This window comes from Piliocolobus tephrosceles, chromosome 14 (assembly GCF_002776525.5).
Source record: "Piliocolobus tephrosceles isolate RC106 chromosome 14, ASM277652v3, whole genome shotgun sequence".
Lineage (NCBI taxonomy): Eukaryota > Metazoa > Chordata > Mammalia > Primates > Cercopithecidae > Piliocolobus > Piliocolobus tephrosceles.
The window spans coordinates 2,538,740-2,562,134 of record NC_045447.1 but is presented as its reverse complement, the minus strand read 5'-3'; the positions used below and the strand labels follow the sequence as shown (position 1 = coordinate 2,562,134).

At 46.5% G+C, this 23,395-nt stretch overlaps 1 protein-coding gene across 2 annotated transcripts in view; it reads right to left on the bottom strand.

Annotated features, from left to right (window-relative positions):
• The window catches only part of CAMSAP1 (calmodulin regulated spectrin associated protein 1), a 98,492-nt gene that overhangs the window by 28,139 nt on the left and 46,958 nt on the right, over nucleotides 1-23,395 (bottom strand). For both annotated transcript variants that reach the window (XM_023227645.3, XM_023227646.2), the window contains 2 exons: nucleotides 12,301-12,440; nucleotides 12,116-12,212 (listed from right to left, as the gene is read on the bottom strand). In XM_023227645.3, coding sequence (XP_023083413.1) covers nucleotides 12,116-12,212; nucleotides 12,301-12,440 — 237 coding nt within the window. The remainder of the gene's footprint in view (nucleotides 1-12,115; nucleotides 12,213-12,300; nucleotides 12,441-23,395) is intronic.

Genomic DNA, 23,395 nt, shown 5'->3' with positions numbered 1-23,395 from the left:
CAGACACACGTCACCACGTCCCTTTACCCATTCCGCAGCCACACATCACCACATACCTTCTCCTGTTCTACAGACACACGTCACCACATCCCTTTACCCATTCCGCAGCCACACATCGCCATGTCCCTTCTACCCTGTTCTACAGACACACGTCACCAAGTCCCTTTACCCATTCCGCAGCCACACATCACCACATACCTTCTCCTGTTCTACAGACATATGTCACCACGTCCCTTCACCCATTCCACAGCCACATCGCCACGTACCTTCTCCCCTGTTCTACACACACGCCACCACGCCCCTCTATCCATTCCGCAGCCACACATCGCCACGTACCTTCTACCCTGTTCTACAGACACACGTCACCACGTCCCTTTACCCATTCTGCAGCCACACATTGCCACGTACCTTCTACCCTGTTCTACAGACACATGTCACCACGTACCTTCTACCTGTTCCGCAGCCACACATCACCACGTACCTTCTACCGTTCTACAGACACACGTCACCACGCACTTTCTACCCCGTTCTACAGACACGTCACCACGCACTTTCTACCCCGTTCTACAGACACGTCACCATGCACTTTCTACCTGTTCTACAGACACGTCACCATGTACTTTCTACACATTCCGCAGCCACACATCATCTACCTTCTAAACCCTGTTCTACAGATACACATCACCACACTTTCTACCCTGCTCTACAGACACGTCACCACGCACTTTCTAACGTTCTACAGACACACGTCACCACGCACTTTCTAACGTTCTACAGACACACATTGCCACATACCTTCTACCCTGTTCTACAGACACACATCTCTACACACTTTCTACTGGTTCTACAGACACACGTCATCATGCACTTTCTACCCATTCTACAGACACACATTCTACAGACACACGTCATCACGCACTTTCTATCCCATTCTACAGACACACATCAATACATACTTTCTACCCGTTCTACAGACACACATCAACACGTACTTTCTACCCGTTCTACAGACACACATCAACACGTACTTTCTACCCATTCTACAGACACACATTCTACAGACACACATCAAGCACTTTCTGCCCGTTCTACGCACGTCATCACACACTTTCTACCATTCTGTAGCCACACGTCGCCACGTACCTTCTCCCGTTCTACAGACACACGTCACCACGCACTTTCTACCCATTCTGCAGAGACATATCACCACACGCTTTATATCCGTTCTGCAGACACACATCACCCCGCACTTTCTACCCTGTTCTACAGACACAAATTGTCATGCACTTTCTACCCCATTCTCAAGACAAACATCATCACACACTTTCTATCCATTCTGCAGACACACATCACCACACACTTTCTACTCGGTTCGGCTCCCTTCGGTTCTGCTACCCTACGAACCTATCTGCCTTTCCTGAGGAAACTGATTTGTCCTTCCCATACAAGCTTCTTCTCTCCCTGCCTCTCCCTGTTGACGCAGGGTGCATGAGTCCCTATTTCTAGTTATTCAGCAAGTCACTGCTTCTGTGCCCGCCACATGCATATGAATAGCTGTGAGACTGTTTGTGTCCGTATTTCCTCCCAACAATGCCGTCTCTGGGACCAGCAACACTAAGGTGAGCATGCATGGCAATGGTTCCCCAGTTATTCCCAGAGGGACCACCAGCTATGTTCACAGATGAGTATGCACTGGGAAAGGGAGGGGACATCACACCCCACGGCCTTACAGGTATCAGTGAAGGGAGAACACGCCACAGGAGTCTCTGGCAAGTCAGGTGGGAGAGCACGACGCAAGATTCTGGGACTCTAGAGCCACAGAGAATCACATGACATTAACAACAGCCCGATGTGCACAGGGCACTGCACGCCTGCTGACGGTGCGTTCAGAACTGCCCGTCACAAGCTGGGTTCTGCCACTCACTCCAGGGCATAAGGCCGAGTGCACCTGTAAGACGGGGGTGCCTTGGGACCGAGCCTGCACGAGCCGCCACCAGGGCACCAGCAGCCCACCAAACTCCTCTCTACAGCCACACGAGGGCCCCTGACGACCACAGATGGAAAAGGGGAAAGCCTGGGCATGGTTTACAGTGGGTCAACTGGGAATGCAGACAAACTCTGCCATCAGCCACTCTCAGGCCAGGACAACAGGCGCACACATGAAGCAGCTAGAGGTAGGCGGGTATGGAGACTAAGAGCACAGACTATCATCTGCCAAGACCAGTGCTGACTCCTAATATGGCACCGTCCTTGAGAAGACCAGCCAATCACTTGACAGCAAGGTAACTACAATAGACCCCTCGCAGCCTGGAAGGGCCAGCAATTCACTTTTCCAAGAGCAGACCTGCATTCTGCATCTGAGTGTTGTCTTCTCCAGGCCATAGGGCTTCAGCAGGCATCACTACCCAACAGCTGGCAGCAGGACTCACTGCACAGGGCCCCCATAATACCGTATCAGACCAGAGACACTCCCCAGCCTCGGAGGTACAGAGTGGGCCCAGGACTACTAGGCCCCCCTCCCGGGCTATGTCTCATCCCAGAGTGAACTGAAGCTACAGCTGCTTCCTAGCATTCCTGACTCCTCATTCCTAAGGACCAGCAGGCAAGAAGAGGAGCCCCGCAGGAAGAACGGGGGGCTCCAGCCACGACTCACGATGGGGTCCGATGGGAAGAGGCCTTTCCCACCAGGCAGAACGGGTGAAACTGCTCTGTAAGCAGCAGGAAAAACAAGACTTCCTTCTTAAGCTGGACAGTACCATGAAGAGGGTGAAGAAAGGCAGGAGGAAGGTGGCTGGCAAGATCAAACAGCTCAATCTGCAGCTCCCAGCGAGACCAACACAGAAGATGAGTGATTTCTCCATTTCCAGCTGAGGTACCCGGCTCATTTCACTGCAGCTGATTAGACAGTAGGTGCAGCCCACCAAGGGCAAAGCCAAACCAGGGTGGGGAATCACTTCACCCAGGAAGCACAATGGGTCGGGGAACTCCCTCCTCCAGCCAAGGGAAGCCATGAGGAATGGTGCATTCTGGTCCAAATACTACGCTTTTCCCACAGTCTTCACAACCCGCAGACCAGGAGATTCCCTCAGGTGCCTACACCACCAGGGCCCTGGGTTTCCAGCACAAAACTGGGCGGCCATTTGGGCAGACACGGAGCTAGCTGCAGGAGTTTTTTTTTCATACCCCAGTGGCACCTGGAAAGTCAGCGAGGCAGAACTGTTCACTCCCCTGGAAAGGGTGCTGAAGCCAGGCAGCCAAGTGGTCTAGCTCAGTGGATCCAACCCCCAGAGCCCAGCAAGCTAAGATTCACTGGCTTGAAATTCTCGCTGCCAGTACAGCAGTCTGAAGTCTACCCGGGGTGCTCGAGCTTAGTGGGAGGAGGGACGTCCACCATTACTGAGGACTGAGTAGGCGGTTTTTCCCTCACAGTGTAAACAAAGCCTCCAGGAAGTTCTAACTGGGTGGAGCCCTCCAAATCTCGGCAAAGCCACTATAGCCAGACTGCCTCTCTAGATTCCTCCTCTCTGAGCAGGGCATCTCTGAAAGAAAGGCAGCAGCCCCAGTCAGGGGCTTATACATAAAACTCCCATCTCCCTGGGACAGAGCACCTAGGGGAAGAGACGGCTACGGGTGCAGCCTCAGCAGACTTAAACATCACTGCCTGCTGGCTCTGAAGAGAGCAGTAGATCTCCCAGCACAGCACTTGGGCTCTGCTAAGGGACAGACTGCCTCAAGTAGGTCCCTGACCCCTGTGCCTCTTGACTAGGAGACACCTCCCATCGGGGGTCAACAGACACCTCACACAGGAGAGCTCCGGCTGACACCTGGAGGGTACCCTTCCGGGACGAAGCTTCCAGAGGGAGGAAGAGGAAGCAATCTTTGCTGTTCTGCAGCCTCTGCTGGTGATACCCAGGCAAACAGGGTTTGGAGTGGACCTCCAGCAAACTGCAGCAGACCTGCAGCAAAGGGACCTGACTTTTAGAAGGAAAACTAACAAACGGAAAGGAATAGCATCAACATCAACAAAAAGGACGTCCACACAAAAACCCCATCCGAATCACCATCAAAAACCAAAGAGAGATAAATCCACGAAGATGAGAAATAACCAGTGCAAAAAGGTTGAAAATTCCAAAAACCAGAATGCCTCTTCTCCTCCAAAGGATCACAACTCCTTGCCAGCAAGGGAACAAAGCTGGACAAAGAATGTGTTTGACAAATTGACAGAAGTAGGCTTCAGAAGGTGGGTTATAACAAACTCCTCTGAGCTAAAGAAGCGTGTTCTAACTTAACGCAAGGAAGCTAAGAACCTTGAAATAAGGTTAGAGGGATTGCTAACTAGAATAACCAGTTTAGAGAAGAACATAAATGACCTGATGGAGTTGAAAAACACAGCACGAGAACTGCATGTAGCATACACAATTATCAATAGCCGAATCGATCAAGTGAAGAAAGGATAGATTGAAGATCAACTTAATGAAATAAGGCATGAAGACAAGATTAGAGAAAAAAGAATGATAAGGAACAAACAAAGCTTCCAAGAAATAAGGGACTATGTGAAAAGACCAAACCTACGTTTGACTGATGTACCTGAAAGTGATGGGGAGAATGGAAACAAGTTGGAAAACAAACTTCAGGATATTAACCAGGAGAACTTCCCCAACCTAGCAAGACAGGCCAACACTCAAATTCAGGAAATACAGAGACCACCACAAAGATACTCCTCGAGAAGAGCAACCCCAAGACACATAATCATCAGATTCACCAAGGTTGAAATGAAGGAAAGAACGTTAAGGGCAGCCAGAGAGAAAGGTCAGGTTACCCACAAAGGGACACCCATCAGACAAACAGCAGATCTCTCTGCAGATACCCTAAAAGACAGAAGAGAGTGAGGGCCAATATTCAACATACTTAAAGAACATAATTTTCAACTCAATTTCATATCCAGCCAAACTAAGCTTCATAAGCGAAGGAGAAATAAAATCCTTTACAGACAAGCAAATGCTGAGAGATTTTGTCACCTCCAGGCCTTACAAGAGTTCCTAAAGGAAGCACTAAACATGGAAAGGAAAAACCGGTACCAGCCACTGCAAAAACATCCCAAATTGTAAAGACCATCGACACTATCTATGAAGACACGGCATCAACTAACGGGCAAAATAACCAGCTAGCATCATAACGACAGGATCGAATTCACGCATAACAAAGTTAACCTTAAATGTAAATGGGCTAAATGCCCCAATTAAAAGACACAGACTGGGCTGGGTGCAGTGGCTCACACCTGTAATCCCAGCACCTTGGGAGGCTGTGGCAGGTGAATCACCTGAGGTCGGGAGTTCAAGACCAGCCTGACCAACATGGAGAAATCCCATCTCTAACTAAAAACAGAAAATAAGCCAGGCGTGGTGGCACATGCTTGTAATCCCAGCTACTCGGGAGGCTGAGGCAGGAGAATCACTTGAACCCAGGAGGCGGAGGCTGCAGTGAGCCAAGACCACACCATTGCACTCCAGCCTGGGCAACAAGAGCAAAACTCCATCTCAAAAAAATAAATAAATAAAAAGACAGACTGCAAATTGGGTAAAGAGTCAAGACCCATCAGTATGCTGTATTCAGGAGACCCATCTCATGCACAAAGACACACAAAAACTCAAAGGGATGAAGGAATATTTACCAAGCAAATGGAAAGCAAAAAAAAGCAAGAGGTGCAATCCTAGTCTCTGATAAAACAGACTTTAAACCAACTAAGATCAAAAAAGACGAAGAAGGGCTTTATTACATAATGGTAAAGGGATCAATGCAACAAGAAGAGCTAACTATCCTAAATATATATGCACCCAATACAGGACCACCCAGATTCATAAAGCAAGTTCTTAGAGACCGAGAAAGAGACTTAGACTGCCACACAATAATAGTGGGAGACTTTAACACACCCCACTGTCAATACTAGACAAATCAACGAGACAGAAAATTAACAACAATATTCAGGACTTGAACTCAGTTCTGGACCAAGCAGATCTAATAGACATCTACAGAACTCTCTACCCCAAATCAACAGAATATACATTCTTCTCAGCACCACGTAGCACTTATTCTAAAATTGACCACGTAATTGGAAGTAAAACACTCCTCAGCAAATGCCAAAGAATGAAAATCATAACAAACAGTCTCTCAGACCACAGTGCAATCAAATTAGAACTCAGGATGAAGAAACTCACTCAAAACCGCACAACTACATGGAAATCGAAAAACCTGCTCCTGAATGACTACTGAGTAAATAACTAAATTAAGGCAGAAATAAAGAAGTTCTTTGAAACAAATGAGAACAAAGAGATAATGTACCAGAATCTCTGGGACACAGCTAAAGCAGTGTTTAGAGGGAAATTTATAGCACTAAATGCCCATATCAGAAAGCTGGAAAGATCTGAAATCGACACCCAAACATCACAATTAAAAGAACCAGAGAAGTGAGAGCAAAGAAATTCAAAAGCTAGCAGAAGACAAGAAATAACTAGGATCGGAGCAGAACTGAAGGAGATAGAGACATGAAAAACCCTTCAAAAAAAGCAATGAATCCAGGAGCTGGTTTTTAGAATTAACAAACTAGACTGCTAGCCACACTAACAAAGAAGAAAAGAGAGAAGACTCAAATAGACACAAAAAACATGATAAAGGGGATATCACCATTGATCCCACAGAAATACAAACTACCATCAGAGAATACTACAAACACCTCAGTGCAAATAAACTAGAAAATCTAGAAAAAATGGATACATTCCTGGACACATATACCCTCCCGAGACTAAATCAGAAAAAGTCAAATCCCTGAATAGACCAATAACAAGTTATGAAATTAAGGCAGTAATAGCCTACCAACCGAAAAAAGCCCAGGAACAGACGGATTCACAGCTGAATTCTACCAGAGGTACAAAGAGGAGCTGGTACCATTCCTTCTGAAACTATTCCAAACGATAGAAAAAGAGGAAATGCTTCCTACTCATTTTATGAGGCCAGCATCATCCTGATGCCAAACCCCGGCAGAGACACAACAAAAAAGAAAATTTCAGGCCAATATCCCTGATGAACATCGATGCAAAAATCCTCAATAAAATACTGGCAAACCGAATCCAGCAGCACATCAGAAATCTTATCCACCACGATCAAGTTGGCTTCATCCCTGAGATGCAGGGCTGGTTCAACATACACAAATCAATAAACGTAATCCATCACATAAACAGAGCCAATGACAAAAACCACATGATTATCTGGATAGATGCAGAAAAGGTCTTCAATAAAATTCAACACCCATTCATGCTAAAAACTCTCAATAAACTAGGTATTGATGGAACGTATCTCAAAATAGTAAGAACTATTTATGACGAACCCAGAGCCAACATCACACTGAATGGGCAAAAGCTGGAAGTATTCCCTTTGAAAACTGGTACCAGACTAGGAATGCCCTCTCTCACCACTCCTATTCAACATAGTATTGGAAGTTCTGGCCAGGGCAATCAGGCAAGAGAAAGAAATAATGGGTATTCAGATAGGAAGAGAGGAATTCAAATTGTCTCTGTTTGCAGATGACATGATCGTATATTTAGAAAACCCCATCGTCTCAACCCAAAATCTCCTTAAGCTGATAAGCAACTTCAGCAAGTCTCAGGATACAAAAATCAATGTGCAAAAATCACAAGCATTCCTATACACCAATAACAGATGAACAGAGAGCCAAATCATGAGTGAACTCCCATTCGCAACTGCTACGAAGGAAATAAAATACCAAGGAATACAACTTACAAGGGATGTGAAGGACCTATCAAGGAGAACTACAAACCACTGCTCAAGGAAATAAGAGAGGACGCAAACAAATGGAAAAACATTCCATGCTCATGGATAGGCATGAGCCTATCATGAGCCAACCATGAAAATGGCTATACTGCCCAAAGTAATTTACAGATTCAATGCTATCCCCATCAAGCTACCATTGACTTTCTTCACAGAATTAGAAAAAACTACTTTAAATGTCACGTGAAACCAAAAGAGAGCCCTCATAGCCAAGACAATCCTAAGGAAAAAGAACAAAGCTGGAGGCATCACGCTACCTGACTTCAAACTATACTACAAGGCTACAGTAACCAAAACAGCATGGTACTGGTACCAAAACAGATATATTGACCAATGTAACAGAACAGAGGCCTCAGAAATAATGCCACACATCTACAACCATCTGATCTTTGACAAATCTGACAAAAACAAGCAATGGGGAAAGGATTCCCTATTTAATACATGGTGTTGGGAAAACTGGCTAGCCATATGCAGAAAACTGAAACTGGATCCCTTCCTTACAGCTTATACAAAAATTAAGTCAAGATGGATTGAAGACTTAATTAAACATAAGACCTAAAACCATAAAAAACCTAGAAGAAAACCTAGGCAATACCATTCAGGACAAAGGCATGGGCAAAGACTTCAAGACTAAAACATCAAAAACAATGGCAACAAAAGCCAAAATTGACAAATGAATCTAATTAAACTAAAGAGCTTCTGCACAGCAAAAGAAACTATCATCAGAGTGAACAGGCAACCTACAGAATGGGAGAAAATTTTTGCAATCTATCCATCTGACAATAGGCTAATATCCAGAATCTAAAAGGAACTTAAATCTACAAAAACAAACAAACAAACAACCCCATCAAAAAGTGGGCAAAGGATTTGAATAGACACTTCTCAAAAGAAGACGTTTATGCGGCCAACGAACATAGGAAAAAAAGTTCATCATCACTGGTCATTAGAGAAATGAAAATCAAAACCACAATGAGATACCATCTCATGCCAGTTAGAATGGCGATATTAAAAAGTCAGGAAACAACAGATGCTGGTGAGGCTGTGGAGAAATAGGAACGCTTTTACACTGTTGGGAGTGTAAATTAGTTCAACCATTGTGGAAGACACTGTGGCGATTCCTCAAGGATCTAGAAACTGAAATACCATTTGACCCAGCAATCACATTACTGGGTATATACTCAAAGGATTATAAATCATCCTACTATAAAGACACATGCACACGTATGTTTACTGCAGCACTATTCATAATGGCAAAGACTTGGAACCAACCTAAATTCCCATCTGGATAAAGAAAATGTGGCACATATACACCATGGAATACTATGCAGCCGTGAAAAAGGATGAGTTCATGTCCTTTGCAGGGACATGGATGAAGCTGGAAACCATCACTCTCAGCAAACTAACACAGGAACAGAAAACCAAACACTGCATGTTCTCACTCATAAGTGGGAGTTGAACAACGAGAACACATGGACACGGGGAGGGGAACATCACACACCAGGGCCTGTCAGGGGGTGGCGGGAGCTAGGAGAGGGAGAGCATTAGGAAGAATACCTAATGTAGATGATGGGTTGATGGGTGGAGCAAACCACCATGGCACGTGTATACCTATGCAACCAACCTGCTGGTTCCACACAAGTATCCCAGAACAGGTGAGGGGAGGGGAAGAGGAGAAGAGAGGAGGCGGGAGGGGGAAGGGAGGGGAGGCAGAAGAGGGGAGGAGTGAAGGGAAGCCAGAGAGGATGGAGCAGTGGAGAGGGTGCGGCAGTCATGAAGGCATCAAACGAGGAAACCCTATTCTACCTTAAATGCAAGAAGAACAGAAACTAATCTGAAAACAGGAGTTAGCAATAGCCTTGGCCGGGCGCCGTGGCTCAAGCCTGTAATCCCAGCACTTTGGAAGGCTGAGACGGGCGGATCACGAGGTCAGGAGATGGAGACCATCCTGGCTAACCCGGTGAAACCCCGTCTCTACTAAAAAAAACAATACAAAAAACTAGCCGGGCGAGGTGGCGGGCGCCTATAGTCCCAGCTACTCGGGAGGCTGAGGCAGGAGAATGGCGTGAACCCGAAAGGCGGAGCTTGCAGTGAGCTGAGATCCAGCCACTGCACTCCAGTTTGGGCTACAGAGCAAGACTCTGTCTCCAAAAAAAAAAAAAAAAAAAGCAATAGCCTTGACTTAGGGCTAACCTCAATTAAAATGAAAGAAGCAAGTTTAACAGCACTACAGTGTTTCTTGCTATAAGATGGAATAGTTACGGCAGAAGAAGAGTTGGGAAGGAAAGTAAGTCCCAGGGATGAAAAATTAGTTCAAGGTCACCCATGAGGAAACGAGGTGACTTAAGAACATTCTAACAGCAAGGTAACCCAGTTCTAAGCTTTTTGCCATTACTCTTTCTTATTGTAAAATAGCACGCGCGCGCGCGCACACACACACACACACACACACACACACACACACACACAGAAAGAGAGAGAGAAACTGCATAAAACATACATAGAGCTTAACAAATAATTATAAAGCAAAATCCAGGTAACCACCACTTGGGTCCAGAAGAGAGAAAGTCACCAGTCTGCCCAAGAGCACCCAACATGCCCAATGAACCACTGCTTTTTACCCCCCTACACACACACATGCACACACACGTGCACGCACACACACACGCACATACACACCCCCTGGAAAACACAGTGGAGCTCTGCCTGCTCTCCAGCCTGTCCATGTGATTCTGTGCCTTCATTATCAGGAGCATCTTCCTTGCAGCTGCTCATGGCTGTGGCTCACACATGCCCAGTGCTGTACAGCATCTTGTGGCATGGACATAGAACAATGCACCCCTCTGACTGCAGAGGCACATTTGGGAGCTTCTTTCTAGCTATTATGAGCAGAGCTGCTCTGAGCATCCTTTCCCTGTGTCCTGATGCACAAATACCAAGCTTCCCTGAGGATACACCACAGGAACGGGCTTGCCAAGCCAAAGGGCAGACAACCCACAGGACTGGGTAACACACCGAACAGCTTCAGAGGCTGCTCTGAGTAACACTCTCGCCAGCAGTGGTGAAAGGTGCACTCTCAGACACTCTCCCATACCTGGTCCCGTTCTACCATTCTGCCACAAATAGATCGGGAGGATACATACACACACAGATGCTCCTCAGCTTACAGTGTGGTAATGACCCAATAAACCCATTGTAAAATGAAAATATCGGTGAGTAGAAAACACACTGAATACACTTAACCTAGCAAACATCACAGCTTAGCCTAGGCGCCTTCAGTGTGCTCAGAACACTGACATCGGCCTACAGCCTGGAGAAATCTAACACACAGCCTGTTTTAGAATCAAGTGCTGAGTATCTCGTGTAATTTACTGAATGCTGTACTGACAGTGAAAAACAACATGGTCGTAGGGCAAGGGAAGCACGGTTTCCACTGAACACGCATCGCTTTTGCACCACTGTGAAGCTGAAAATTCTTAAGCATTATAAGCTGCAGGCCGTCTGGGTGTCACTTTAATTTGCATATCCTTGATGATTGATGCTAAGCAGCGTTTCATAAATCAGTTAGGCACATGGGGTCCCACTCTCATCAAGTATTTGTTCTTTTGCCTTTTTTTTCTGTTGGTTCTTCTTTTTTCTTACTGCTATGAATGAGCTCTTTATATATTCTGGATCCTAGCTCTTTACTACATGCACTGCAAGTACCTTTTCCCCCTCTATGGTTATGAATAGTTGGGTTGTTTTTTTTTTTAATTATCTCTATCATCTTTCAAGGAAAAGAAGGTCCAAACTTTAATGTGGCTGAATTTGCAATCTTTTCCTTTGTGCCTAATACTTTCATATTCTTTGTAAGAAATAACTTCTTAATCCAAGGTTATGAAGATATTCTTCTATATTATCTCCTTAAAACTTTCTAGATTGTCGAGCCTGGCAGCTTATTTTAATCTGTAGTAAACAGCTTTTTTTTCCAGTTTGTTCATTCTGGCGGTGAGAACAGCCATCCTGGAACTTTTAGAGTTGTGCAATTTTTAGAGCTGTGATTCGTAACTGAATAGTTCATCAAAATCACTTAGAAAGTCTTTCCCCAAACTCTCACGCCCGTCCCTGGGATTCTGACTCCACAGGGCAGGGCAAGGCCCAGGGCTGTGCAGCTGTACAGAGCTCTTCCAAGAACTCTGCTGGGCGAGAAACAAGGACCCACTGGAGAGCACTTTCTGATACTCTATCTGGGCTCTCAAGGAAACCGCTGCCAACCTGAGGAATGTCTGTCACTCACCGTCTTTCAGCTCCTGAACATCCCTGGGCTGAACAAAATCTGGCTTGACATTCTCAAACCACCAAAAGAGCTCCGCAATAAAAACCATAACATTCGGCTAAAAGACAAAAACAAAACACCAAAGTATGGTAAGTAGTTTATCCACACATGGTTTGAAAACTGCATGCCAAATAATTCGTTATTACCTTCAACACTAAGGGCGCATACAGCATATCTTCCAAGGTGAGATAAAAACATTTATTAAGATATTCATTGGAGAATTCTCTCAGAAGCCGAATATTATACAGACTGTCGGCCATCGACGTTACCTCCTTTAAGCATATATCTAATAGACAAAAAGAAAATCACAATTTATTATAAAGGTATTCTGCTTCAAAAGAGACAGAGAGACAGAGAAGCATTCTGAACTGAAAACCATTTTATATAAAGGTAGTAATGAAGATAATGACATTGAGAAATGTAGGGAGTATCGGATGTATAACAAGTAACACTAAGTATAAAAAGAAAACATTCAAGACAAGTCCAGGGACCTCTCAAGTCTGAATTTGATGGTGAACATCCAGAAAGCATAATAGAAATCGCTCAGATCTCAAGAGTGGGCTTCCAAAACAAACAGCAACAATCACCTTTCGGTTGACAGCAGAGCCCTGCTGTATGTAGCCAGTAAATGTGGAGCCAAGTTTCTTCCACCCATCAAAACCCTCTGTTTCCGTGTTTGTAAAGGGCCGGGGGAAGGGAAATGAATAAAAGGTAAAGCGTCAGGCTCATCCACGCCCACTCAGTGATAACACAGGAAAGTGACTAATCACAAAGATCAAGGACAATGCATAGCCCAAGTCTCCTTCCATGAAGAGGTGGAGACTGGTGGCTATAAGCATCTGCAGGGCAACTTTCCACTGCACACGACTTTGCAGACCCTCCATGGAGGAAGCGCCAGTGCGGGCAACAAGCCACAGGACCAAAGAGAACGCCCCTCCCCAGTCTAGGCACCCTGGTGCGGACTCGGGCGGCCCTCAGATAAAGAGCCCTGCGGAGAGCAGGGTGCAGCTCAGGACTCCCTGGGAAGTGACTTGACTTTATTTTGCTTGTAAATATATACACAGTGAAAAATAATAATTTCAGAAATAACTTTTTACATAAATTTTATTTCTATGGAGAAAACCATTTTCAAGGCTTTAGAAGTGCGTACAAACTGGACCCACAGCATCCACAGTCATTCATGAATTCTGTCCTCCTCAGTCACCTAAGCAGATTCATTCTCAAAAGAAACCTTTAAAGCTGAGGAACTGCGCACACTTACACCGCTAAGGATGTTTCCTTTGCTACAGTTCTGACCATCAAATGTTAACATCTTATGGACTTCAGATCTTTTCTTTTAGAACTAAAACAGCCGAAATCATCTCCATCTCCAAAGGGAACCATTCTCCCAACGCTGCCGCGAACCTTCCCACTCCTCCTGAGTATTCTACACTGTCTGCATCCACAAGTAACACACAGTGTTTGTCTCAGCCTTGAGAAACTTACATTCCAGGCTATGCCTTATTTTAGCAGCCAGTTTTTCCCCCAAAACTCAGTATGATGTTTGCAAACAGATCTATGTTGATATGGGAAGATTTCCATCACTCATCTTGACCGCTATGTGGTCCTCCACGATTTCTCAACATTACGACAAATGCTGCCATCACAAAGTTTGCATGTGCTGTCTATGCGTGTACAGACGGGTGTTGCCCAGGCATATTCCGAGAGGGGACTTACTGGGCCACGAGCTAGGCACGCCCTCCTGCGTCACCTCGCAACGCCCTTCTGCGTGGTTGTGCCGAGCTCCAGTCCCACCGACGGCACTCCACAGCTTGTCCCTTCCCACCTGCACCTCAGAATGGAGGGGTGTGAGCACCTCCTTCTCAAAGAGCATGCCTCTGACGACTGGTGTGTTTTACTTTTTCACGGTTACTGGCCATGAAGGGTCCTCTCCTGTGGGCCCTGTCCGTATCGGCCTTGGGCTGTGCATTTTTTTCTTACCGATTCTGGAATCCTTTATGGATTGTGATTACGAAAGGACTGCCTAACAGTCCTTCATCAGGCCACATGTGCCGCAAATATTTTCAATGGGTACAGTTTATCATTTCATTTTGTTTATGATGTGCTTTTGTCACAGGAAAGTTTTACATTTTCATATGGTTGCATTTAACAATCTTTTGTATTTGTGCTTTTTATAATTTCAGCAATCCATCTCACGAACATCATAAAAGTATTTTCCTTTATCTTCTCAAAATTCTTAAATTTTACTTCTCAGGTTCACATCTTTACTCCGAGGAAGGGGTGTTTCTGGCTCAGGTGGGGTGGGGTTTTATGGCACTTTCCCATAGAGATGTCAATGCCGCCATGTTCTTGGCCAGCCAGTGTGGCTCCCCTCGGTGAGGCCACCTCAAAGGCACCAGATTCCCTGCAAAGCATCTCTTTTCTTGGTTCTACATGTGGTTCATCTGGTCCGTGTGACTGTCCCAGAACCAAAACCACACTGTTTTTGGTAATGTAAAGTTAAGCAAAACTTGGTGTTTTTAGGGCACATACCCCACACATTCTTATTCTACAAAACTACTCAGCTAAAATCTGGGACAATTTAAGCAACAAAATAAAAATGAAAGTAATGAATTATGACCTATTGAATAAAGTAAGATCCATGATGCCATCCGGATATAAACAAACACATGAATAAAGAAGTAAGCAAGTGGGGCAAATGCTGACAAGATGGGAAGACGCACTGAGGCTGGAAGCCATCCGCAGGTGGAGAGACCAGCAGGTGAGAATCTGATGAGAAATGTGATATTCACAGTCCAGAGCCTCTCCCCACAAATTACTACTGCATTCTAAAGCAAAAACAGCACGCTTAGAAGCGGGGAAGGCCAGCACATGCCACCTGCACCAAGGGGTGAAGCTGGAGTCACCAACACGGAGATGTCCCAGTACTATGCCCGAGGTGACACGCTGGGAGGACACACCGCAAGGAAACTCCAGACAAACACACCAAGGGCCACTACTCACAACCTTACTCTTCAAAAACATCAAGAGTCAAGAGAGGTAAAGGCTGGAAACGACTCCAGGTGAAGGGAAACTATGAGGGGACGCTGGGCCAAGCAGGGGCTCCTGGGTAGCTGAGCGAGTCTGGACCAGGCTGGGGATCTGTGTGCCAACGTTAGCTTTCCCAACTTTCGCTGTGTTACTCTCAAATGGCTGAGAGAGACAGAGAGTAACACAATCCAAGAGAATTTCTGCATTGCCTTGTTAATATCTGTGAAGACAAAAGTATTCACTGAACTGGCAACAAGTTTTCAGAACAATCTGGAGAAAACACAAGTTTTAATACAGACTGGGGATCTAAGAACACTTGTTTCAGTCTTCTCCCAAGAGAAATAGAAAAGCGTATGGATTTTCCTCGCCTCTTTTCCGCTGCACTCACTCCCAAGTGCCTCCCAGTTCTCACATGACAAGAGAATGCTCATACGGAGTGGGCACTGAAGTGCAGGGCAGGGGTACAGGGCAGCCCTGGCTACGGCTCCACTACCTGCCCCCTGCCAGGCTCAGAGAACCCGCTCTGTCAGGACACAAAGGCACCACCGCTCCTGGGCCTTCACTGGAACTGCACCTGCCACCGGGCGGGGGGGTCAAAAGTCTATGAGGTCCAATCAAGTCCCTATGAGTCTATGAGGTCCAATCAAGTCCCCCAGAGCCACCATCAGAAGGGGGCAGCGACTGCCCACAAGTGATTCCCTGCCCTACTGAGATGACCACAGAAATGTGTTCAATTTGTGCTAATATTTTACACAGGATTTTCAATCTACACGAACATGGAAAGCCAGCCTAGAATTTTCTCTCATAGTCTACTCGGTGTCAGGGAATAATCCCCTCTTTCGGGCCACTCCATCTTTTCCTATTATCTAGGACACGGGACATAACTCAGGAGCTGACAACTACTTGAGAGTCTGGAGAAACGCCCCAGGAAGAAGCTGGTCCCTGTGGATGCATTTGTTGACTCCTGAGTCCGTTTTCTTTGTAGTTATGGGTCTATTTAGACTGCCCGCCACTTTTGGCTTCAAAGAAGATTGCCCATTTTGTCTAACATTTCAAACACATATGGCACACAAATATTCTCGGTATTTTTATTTTAGTAGCTGCTATACATGTATTCTTGATCAATCTTTCCAGATTATCTATTTTATTAAATCTTTAAAATAATAAGCTTTTAGTTTTACATATTCTCTAGAACTTTGGAATTTTTTCTACTTTATTCACTTTTTGCGGTTAAATTTGCCAAAACTTTTTTTTTTTTCTTTTTTTTTAGAGCAGGTCTCACTCTGTCATCTGGAGTGCAGTGGCACAATCACAGCTCCTTGTGGCCTCAGCCTTCTGAGCTCAAGTGATCCTCCTGTCTCAGCCTCCTGAGTACCTGGGACTACAGGTGCACGTCACCAGGCCAAGCTAACTTTTTAATTTTTGGGGTCTCATTATGTTGCCCAGGCTGGTCTTGAACTCCCTGCCTCAGCCTCCCAAAGTGCTAGAATTACAGGCATGAGCTACTACATCAAGCAAATTTGCCAATTTTTTTTTTAACTTTTATTTTAGGTGTGGGAGGGTACATATGAAGGCTTGTTACATAGGTAACCTCACGTCACAGGGGTTTGTTATACAAATTATTTCATCACCCACGAATTAAGTCCAGTACCCAATAGTCATCTTTCCTGCTTCTCTCCCTCCTCCCACCCTCCACCCTCAGGGAGATCCCAGTGTCTTGTGTTTCCTTCTTTGTGTTCTTAAGTTCTTATCATTTAGCTCCCACTGTTTTTTTTGAGACGGAGCCTCACTCTGTCACCCAGGCTGGAGTGCAGTGGCGTGATCTCAGCTCACTGCAACCTCCACCTTCCGGGTTCAAGCAATTTTCCTGCCTCAGCTTCCCGAGTAGCTGAGACTACACGTGTGCACCACCACGCCCAGCTAATTTTTGTATTTTTAGTAGAGATAGGTCTCACCATGTTGGCCAGGCTGGTCTCGAACTCCTGACCTCTGGTGATCTGCCCGCCTTGGCCTCCCAAAGTGCTGGGATTACAGGCGTGAGTCATTGCGCCTGGCATTAGCTCCCACTTCTTAAGTGAGAACACGCAGTATTTGGTTTTCTGTTCCTCTGTTACTTTGCTAAGGATAATGGCTTCCAGCTCCATCCACATTCCTGCTAAAGACATGATCACAATCTTTTCTATCGCTGCATGCCAAAATTTTAAAATTTTTATTTTACTTTAAGAAGCTGACTGGGCTCATGCCTGTAATCCCAGCACTTTGGGAGGCCAAGGCGGGAAGACCACCTGAGGTCAGGAGTTCAAGACCAACCTGGCCAACATGGTGAAACCCCATCTCTACTAAAAATATTTAAAAATCGGCCAGGTGTGATGGTGCGCGACTATAGTCCCAGCTACTTGGGAGGCTGAGACACAAGAATTGCTTGAATCTGGGTGGTGACAGAGGTTGCAGTGAGCAGAGATCGGGCCACTGCACTCCAGCCTGGGCAACCAAGCAAGACTTCATCTCAATTAAAAAAAAAAAGCCAAACTATTTGTTTTGAAAAGCTTAAGAGAAATAGGTCTCTGCCTATATTAGTCCATTTTCACACTGCTGATAAAGACATACCTGAGACTGGGCAATTTACAAAAGAAATACGTTTATTGGACTTACAATTCCACATGGCTGGGGAGGCCTCACCATCATGGCGGAAGATGAAAGGTACATGTCATGTGGCGGCGGCAAGAGAGAGAATGAGAGCCAAGCGAAATGGGTTTCCCCTTATTAAACCATCAGCTCTCGTGAGAGTTACTCACTACCACGAGAACAGCAGGGAGGAAACCGCCCCTGTGATTCAATTATCTCCCACCAGCTCCCTCCCACAGCGCATGGGAATTATGGGAGTACAATTCAAGAAGAGATTTGGGTGGGGACACAGAGCCAAACCTTATCACTGCCCGTTCTACTCCTTCTGCCTGTGGCCTTGGTAAGAGAACATGCAGCCCCACCCCCTACCCTATCACTAAGAGGCTACAGCCCACTGTCACAGCAGACAACAACCACAGTGCAGGTGGTCCTTGCGTGCCTCCCCAGCCTCTCTCCCCAGTGGCCACACAGCAGAGGATGTGTGATTAAACCCAGACTGAGTCTCTGTACACCATAACTATGTAACCATCTTCCACAGCTGGGCTACACAGTATCTCTACTTACACTCCTTGGACAACTCTTCATTTTTCCTGGATTTAATACTTGGCTCAGTTATTCACCTATGTTATTGCCTCTGGGCCAGACAGGCCAACTGCCTTCTACTGATCTGGGCCTCTGTCCCATGTTCCTGGCCCATCCATGGGAAGGCTGGCACTGTGGATTTCGGCCCGAGCCTCCCTCCACCTCCTCTTCAGGATGGTGTGCGTGGGCACGCTCCCCAGCACTGGGAAGGCACCAACCAGTCATCTTCCTTCCAGGACTGTGGCTGAGGAATCTGGTGTCACTGGGGCTGCCTGCCTTGTGTGTAACCCGCTTGGTCTCTCCACAGTTATTTGGGATCTCCTCTTTCCCAGGGGTTCCGGAGTTCATCATGGTATGCTTTGCCATGGCCCTTCTTCAGGAATCCTGCTGGCCACCCAGTGGGTCCTTCCTACTTGCCACTCATGTCCTTGGGACATTTTTCTGCATTTTATGTTGACTGAGTTCTTTTCTTCTACTTTCTCCTCTCTTTCTTCGTAGACTGATCCTTATTTTTCTATCTTTTTTCCCTTATTTCCCATCTCTTTGCTTTTCTGGCTCTACTTTCTGGGAGATTCCTTCAACTCTGTCTCTAGCACTTCAGTGGCTCTCCCATCTTAGCACCAAAGATTTCCTTCCCAAGAACTGGTTTTCAGGGGCTCTTCAGAATTCTCCAAACAAGCTGTAGCACTCCAACAGCTGTTCTAAGTCTGATGATTCTGTACATACTTATGTGCCACTATCTTGCAGACATCGTTTCCCAGAGTCCTGCTGTTGTTTCTGAGGTCCAAATCCTCTCACCTCTTAACATTTTCTGCTGCTCACCTGCACCATCTCTGTTGATTTGGGTTCTCATTCAGGTCAGTGGCTTTCCTCAAATGTCAGGAATCTTTGGCTGCCGCTCCTCTTAAGGAGTCACTGTGGGTCTTTTTCCTGAGGCCGACTTCTGCACAGAAGAATCCTTCCCCATGCTGCATGTGGGGCAGGTCTGCAGCATGGAGTCAAGCAAGAGAAATGGTGGCTTCTGGGGCAGGGTGCACCGGGAGGAGAACCAGTCTCACCTTCAAGTGTGAAGAATTTTACACAAAAGCCCTGATTTCAGTGTCACCTCATCCCTGCCTGCACCTGGGGTCTGAGGCTAGAGTTTATCTGCCTCAGTTCTCCTCAAGGGTGTCCCACATCTACCAAGGGCGTGTGAGGAGAAAGGCACCAGAAGCAAAGCGAACCAGAGCTCTCACTGCTGGAGACCAACTTTCAAAGAATCCACCCCAGGCACTGCCGTCTACCAGCATCCTTGGTGCTCCATTCTGCTGTCCAGGGTCCTACAGGATGAGCCTCTTTGCTTCCCCAGCTTGACACCCACCCCTCCTCCGCTTTGCTCTTTTTTTTTTTTTTTTTTTTTTTTTAATTACTTCTCCATTAGTAGACTTGTTCAGAGTCCAGATATATCCTAGTTTCATCCAGAACGGAATCTGCAATTCAGTTCCTTATTCTCCTTGTTTGGGAGTGACTTCTGACTAACAGAAATGGACAGAAAACCGCCCTTCATTTCTCCTTCAACTTTTTTTGGGTTTACTTCTATGTTCTTTTTCTGGTAACAAACACCTACTCAACACCAACTGGCCCCAAACACAATTTCAGGTGACTGGGATACATCAGAGAGCAAAACAGGTAAAACTGCCCCTGCTGAGCTCACACTAGCAAGGACCACTACGTTTTCCCCTACGGTCCATGAACTATTTAAATGTCTTCTCTGGCTTCCAGGCATTCAATCTTTAAGATTTTAGAATAACTGTGCATTTGTCAGGGTTCTCCAGACAGACAGAACCAATAGGACATACGAGAGAAGTTTGCTCACATGATCACAAAGACAGAGCAATCCCACGACACGCCAACTGCAAACCAGAGACTCGGGTGGCGGCATGCCTGGGTCCAAGTCTGGAAGCCTCGGAGCCAGTGAAGCTGATGTACAGCCCCCAGGCCAAGGCCAAAGGCCTAAAATCCCCCAGGAGGCCATGGTACAAGTCCCAGAGTCTAAAAGCCAAACAACCTGGAGCGTGATGTGCAAGGACAGGAAGAGAGAAGGTGCCCCACTCAGGAAGGGAGAGAGAGCAGAGAGGGAGAGTCCCCCCTTCCGCCCACACTGAGGGCAGGTCTTCCTTTCTCAAGCCACTGACTCATACCCATCACCCCTGGAAAAACCCTCAGAGACACACCCAGAAACAGTGCTTCACCAGTCACCTAGGGATCTCTCAATCCAGTCAAATTCACACCTGAAATGAACCGTCATTAACTCACAGGCAGGAAGAGAGGCTGCATCTTCTAGCTGGTGAATTCTCACTTGACCTCACTGTGGAGAATGCACCAGTTCTTTGGGATCTGCTGCAGTCTCACCTGTGGCCTTAATCGACTGCACGTTTTATAAAGACTCCAGTGCTTGTCTTTACTGTCTGTAAGTGAGCAGATTCCACAGTGGCTGGTGCACTGGATAAAGCCTGAAGTCCTCTATGGCCTTACTAAATCGTCTGCTTTATCAATCAGTTTCTGTTACATAAGTCAGCAATGTGGCTCTGTCCATTTCTCCTTGTAACTCTGCCATTTTTTGTTTGTTTGTTTGTTTGCTTTTTAAAGACAGAGTCTCACTCTGTCGCCCAGGCTGGAGTGCAGTGGCGCAATCTCGGCTCACTGCAAGCTCTACCTCCCGGGTTCACGCCATTCTCCTGCCTCAGCCTCCGGTGTAGCTGGGACTACAGGCCCCCACCACCTCACCCGGCAAATTTTCTGTGTTTTTAGTAGAAACAGCGTTTCACCGTGTTAGCCAGGATGGTCTCGATCTCCCAACCTCGTGACCCACCCACCTCGGCCTCCCAAAGTGCTGGGATTACAGGCGTGAGGCCATAACTTTGCCATTATTTAAAATCCATTTTGATGTTCTGCTCTTAGATATAATGAGTTTCAATACAGTCACACCTTCCCATAAACTGTTCACATGATTATAATTGGTAATGACCCTGTATCCTTAGCAATTCGCTCTGTCTTAAGATCCCCAACAGACATACAGGGCAGGCTGCACACAATGAAGGAAAAGTCAAATTTACAAACTAGAAGGTGGACTTCAGAAAGCATCCAGGGCCAGATGCGGTGGCTCACATGGAATCCCAGCACTTTGGGAGGCCAAGGCAAGCAGATCGCTTGAACACAGGAGTTCGAGACCAGCCCGGGCAACATGGCAAAACCCTATCTCCACACACACACACACACACAAATACAAAAGTTAGCCAGGCACGGTTGTATGTGCCTGTAGTCCTGGCTACTCAGGAGGTTGAGGTGGGATAATCACCTGAGCCTGAGAAGTCAAGAGAAGTCAAGGCTGCAGTGAACCAAGATCACACCACTGTACTCCAGCCTGGGTGACAGAGTGAGTGAGACGTTGTCTCCAAAATAAATAAATAAATTAAATTAAAGGCATCCAGAACTCAGCAGGGAGAATATAAGAGATGAACACATAAAAGAAGGTCCCATGGCCAGGCGTGGTGGCTCACGCCTGTAATCCCAGCACTTTGGGAGGCCAAGGCAGGTGGATCACCTGAGGTCAGGAGTTCAAGACCAGTCTGGCCAACATGGTGAAACCCCCATCTCTACTAAAACTACAAAAATTAGGGGGTGTGGTGGCGGACACCTGCAATCCCAGCTACTTGGGAGGCGGAGGTGGAAGAATCGCTTGAACCTGGGAAATGGAGGTTGCAGTGAGCCAAGATCACATGAACTTCACTAGTCCTAGACTACTTGTCGCACTAACGTTCAACCGGCATTCCCACACCACACACATCTCAACCGTCCTGTGATCCACCGTGTACCCAAGAGCTGCATTTCCTCCTTAAAGAGCTTCTCCTCCACATCCCCAGAGCCAAGGCATCTGTCAGGCCTCCTTGGTTCACTCCTGGGCAGTAGGTGGAGTTTTCCAGTCCTCTTCCCAAGAGGTCCCAGTTACGGCTCCTGACAGCACACAGGCCCAGGGCCAAACGAACATGGAAACTCAGGCCCAGGGGCCCCGGGGCACCTACCTGTCCTCCACTGAGTTTTCACTCAATGACAGAGATCATCTCCTGGTACCTGAGGCTCTCTCCTTCTTCCCTTTTTTTTTTTTCTTTTTTTGAGACAGAGTCTTGCTCTGTCGCCCAGGCTGGAATGCAGTGGTGCAATCTCGGCTCACCACAGTGTCTGCCTCCTGGGTTCAGACAATTCTCCTGTCTCAGCCTCCCGAGTAGCTGGGACTACAGGCACGTGCCACCACGCCCGGCTAATTTTTAGTAGAGACGGGGTTTTGCCCCGTTGGTCAGGCTGGTCTCTAACTCCTGACCTCAGGTGATCCACCTGCCTTGGCCTCCCAAAGTGCTGCGATTACAGGTATGAGCCACCGTGCCCGGCCTCTTCCTTTAAGTGCAGCTATATATTTGTGAAACTGTTTTGTCTAAAAAACTATATTTTCTAGCACTTTTACCATCAGCAGGAATAAGATCAATGTCAGCTCAATGCACCCAGCACCTGAAGTCCGACACAAATGCTTCCATATTAGTTTGGGGGGCACCTCCTGGCCTGGTATCTGCCTACTTCGGCATGAAGGGTGCTTAGCAAAACCTAAATCAGAATTCATGCTCCCCCTGGTCCCTGTCCAGACACCCACTGTCGTGCTGGTGACAGTCATTCACTGTCTCTCTCCTCGTTGTTAGGCTGTAAACACCTGGAGGGAGATATGCTGTCATCAGAACATCCCCAACACCAAGCGTGTGGCAGTTGTTCATAAATGGTTCATAAACAGACTCAATTTTGCATTAATTTTCCCATCCTCAAACTAAGTTCTAGATGATTTAAATCAGTTGAGGAAGGATTTACAAAAGCTACCCATTCTGAGACATAGGTAAAGTCACAAATACTTTCACACATTACTCAAATACTTTCAAGTACGATTTCTCTCTCCCTCTCCACCACCCTCCGCCCCTGCCCCGG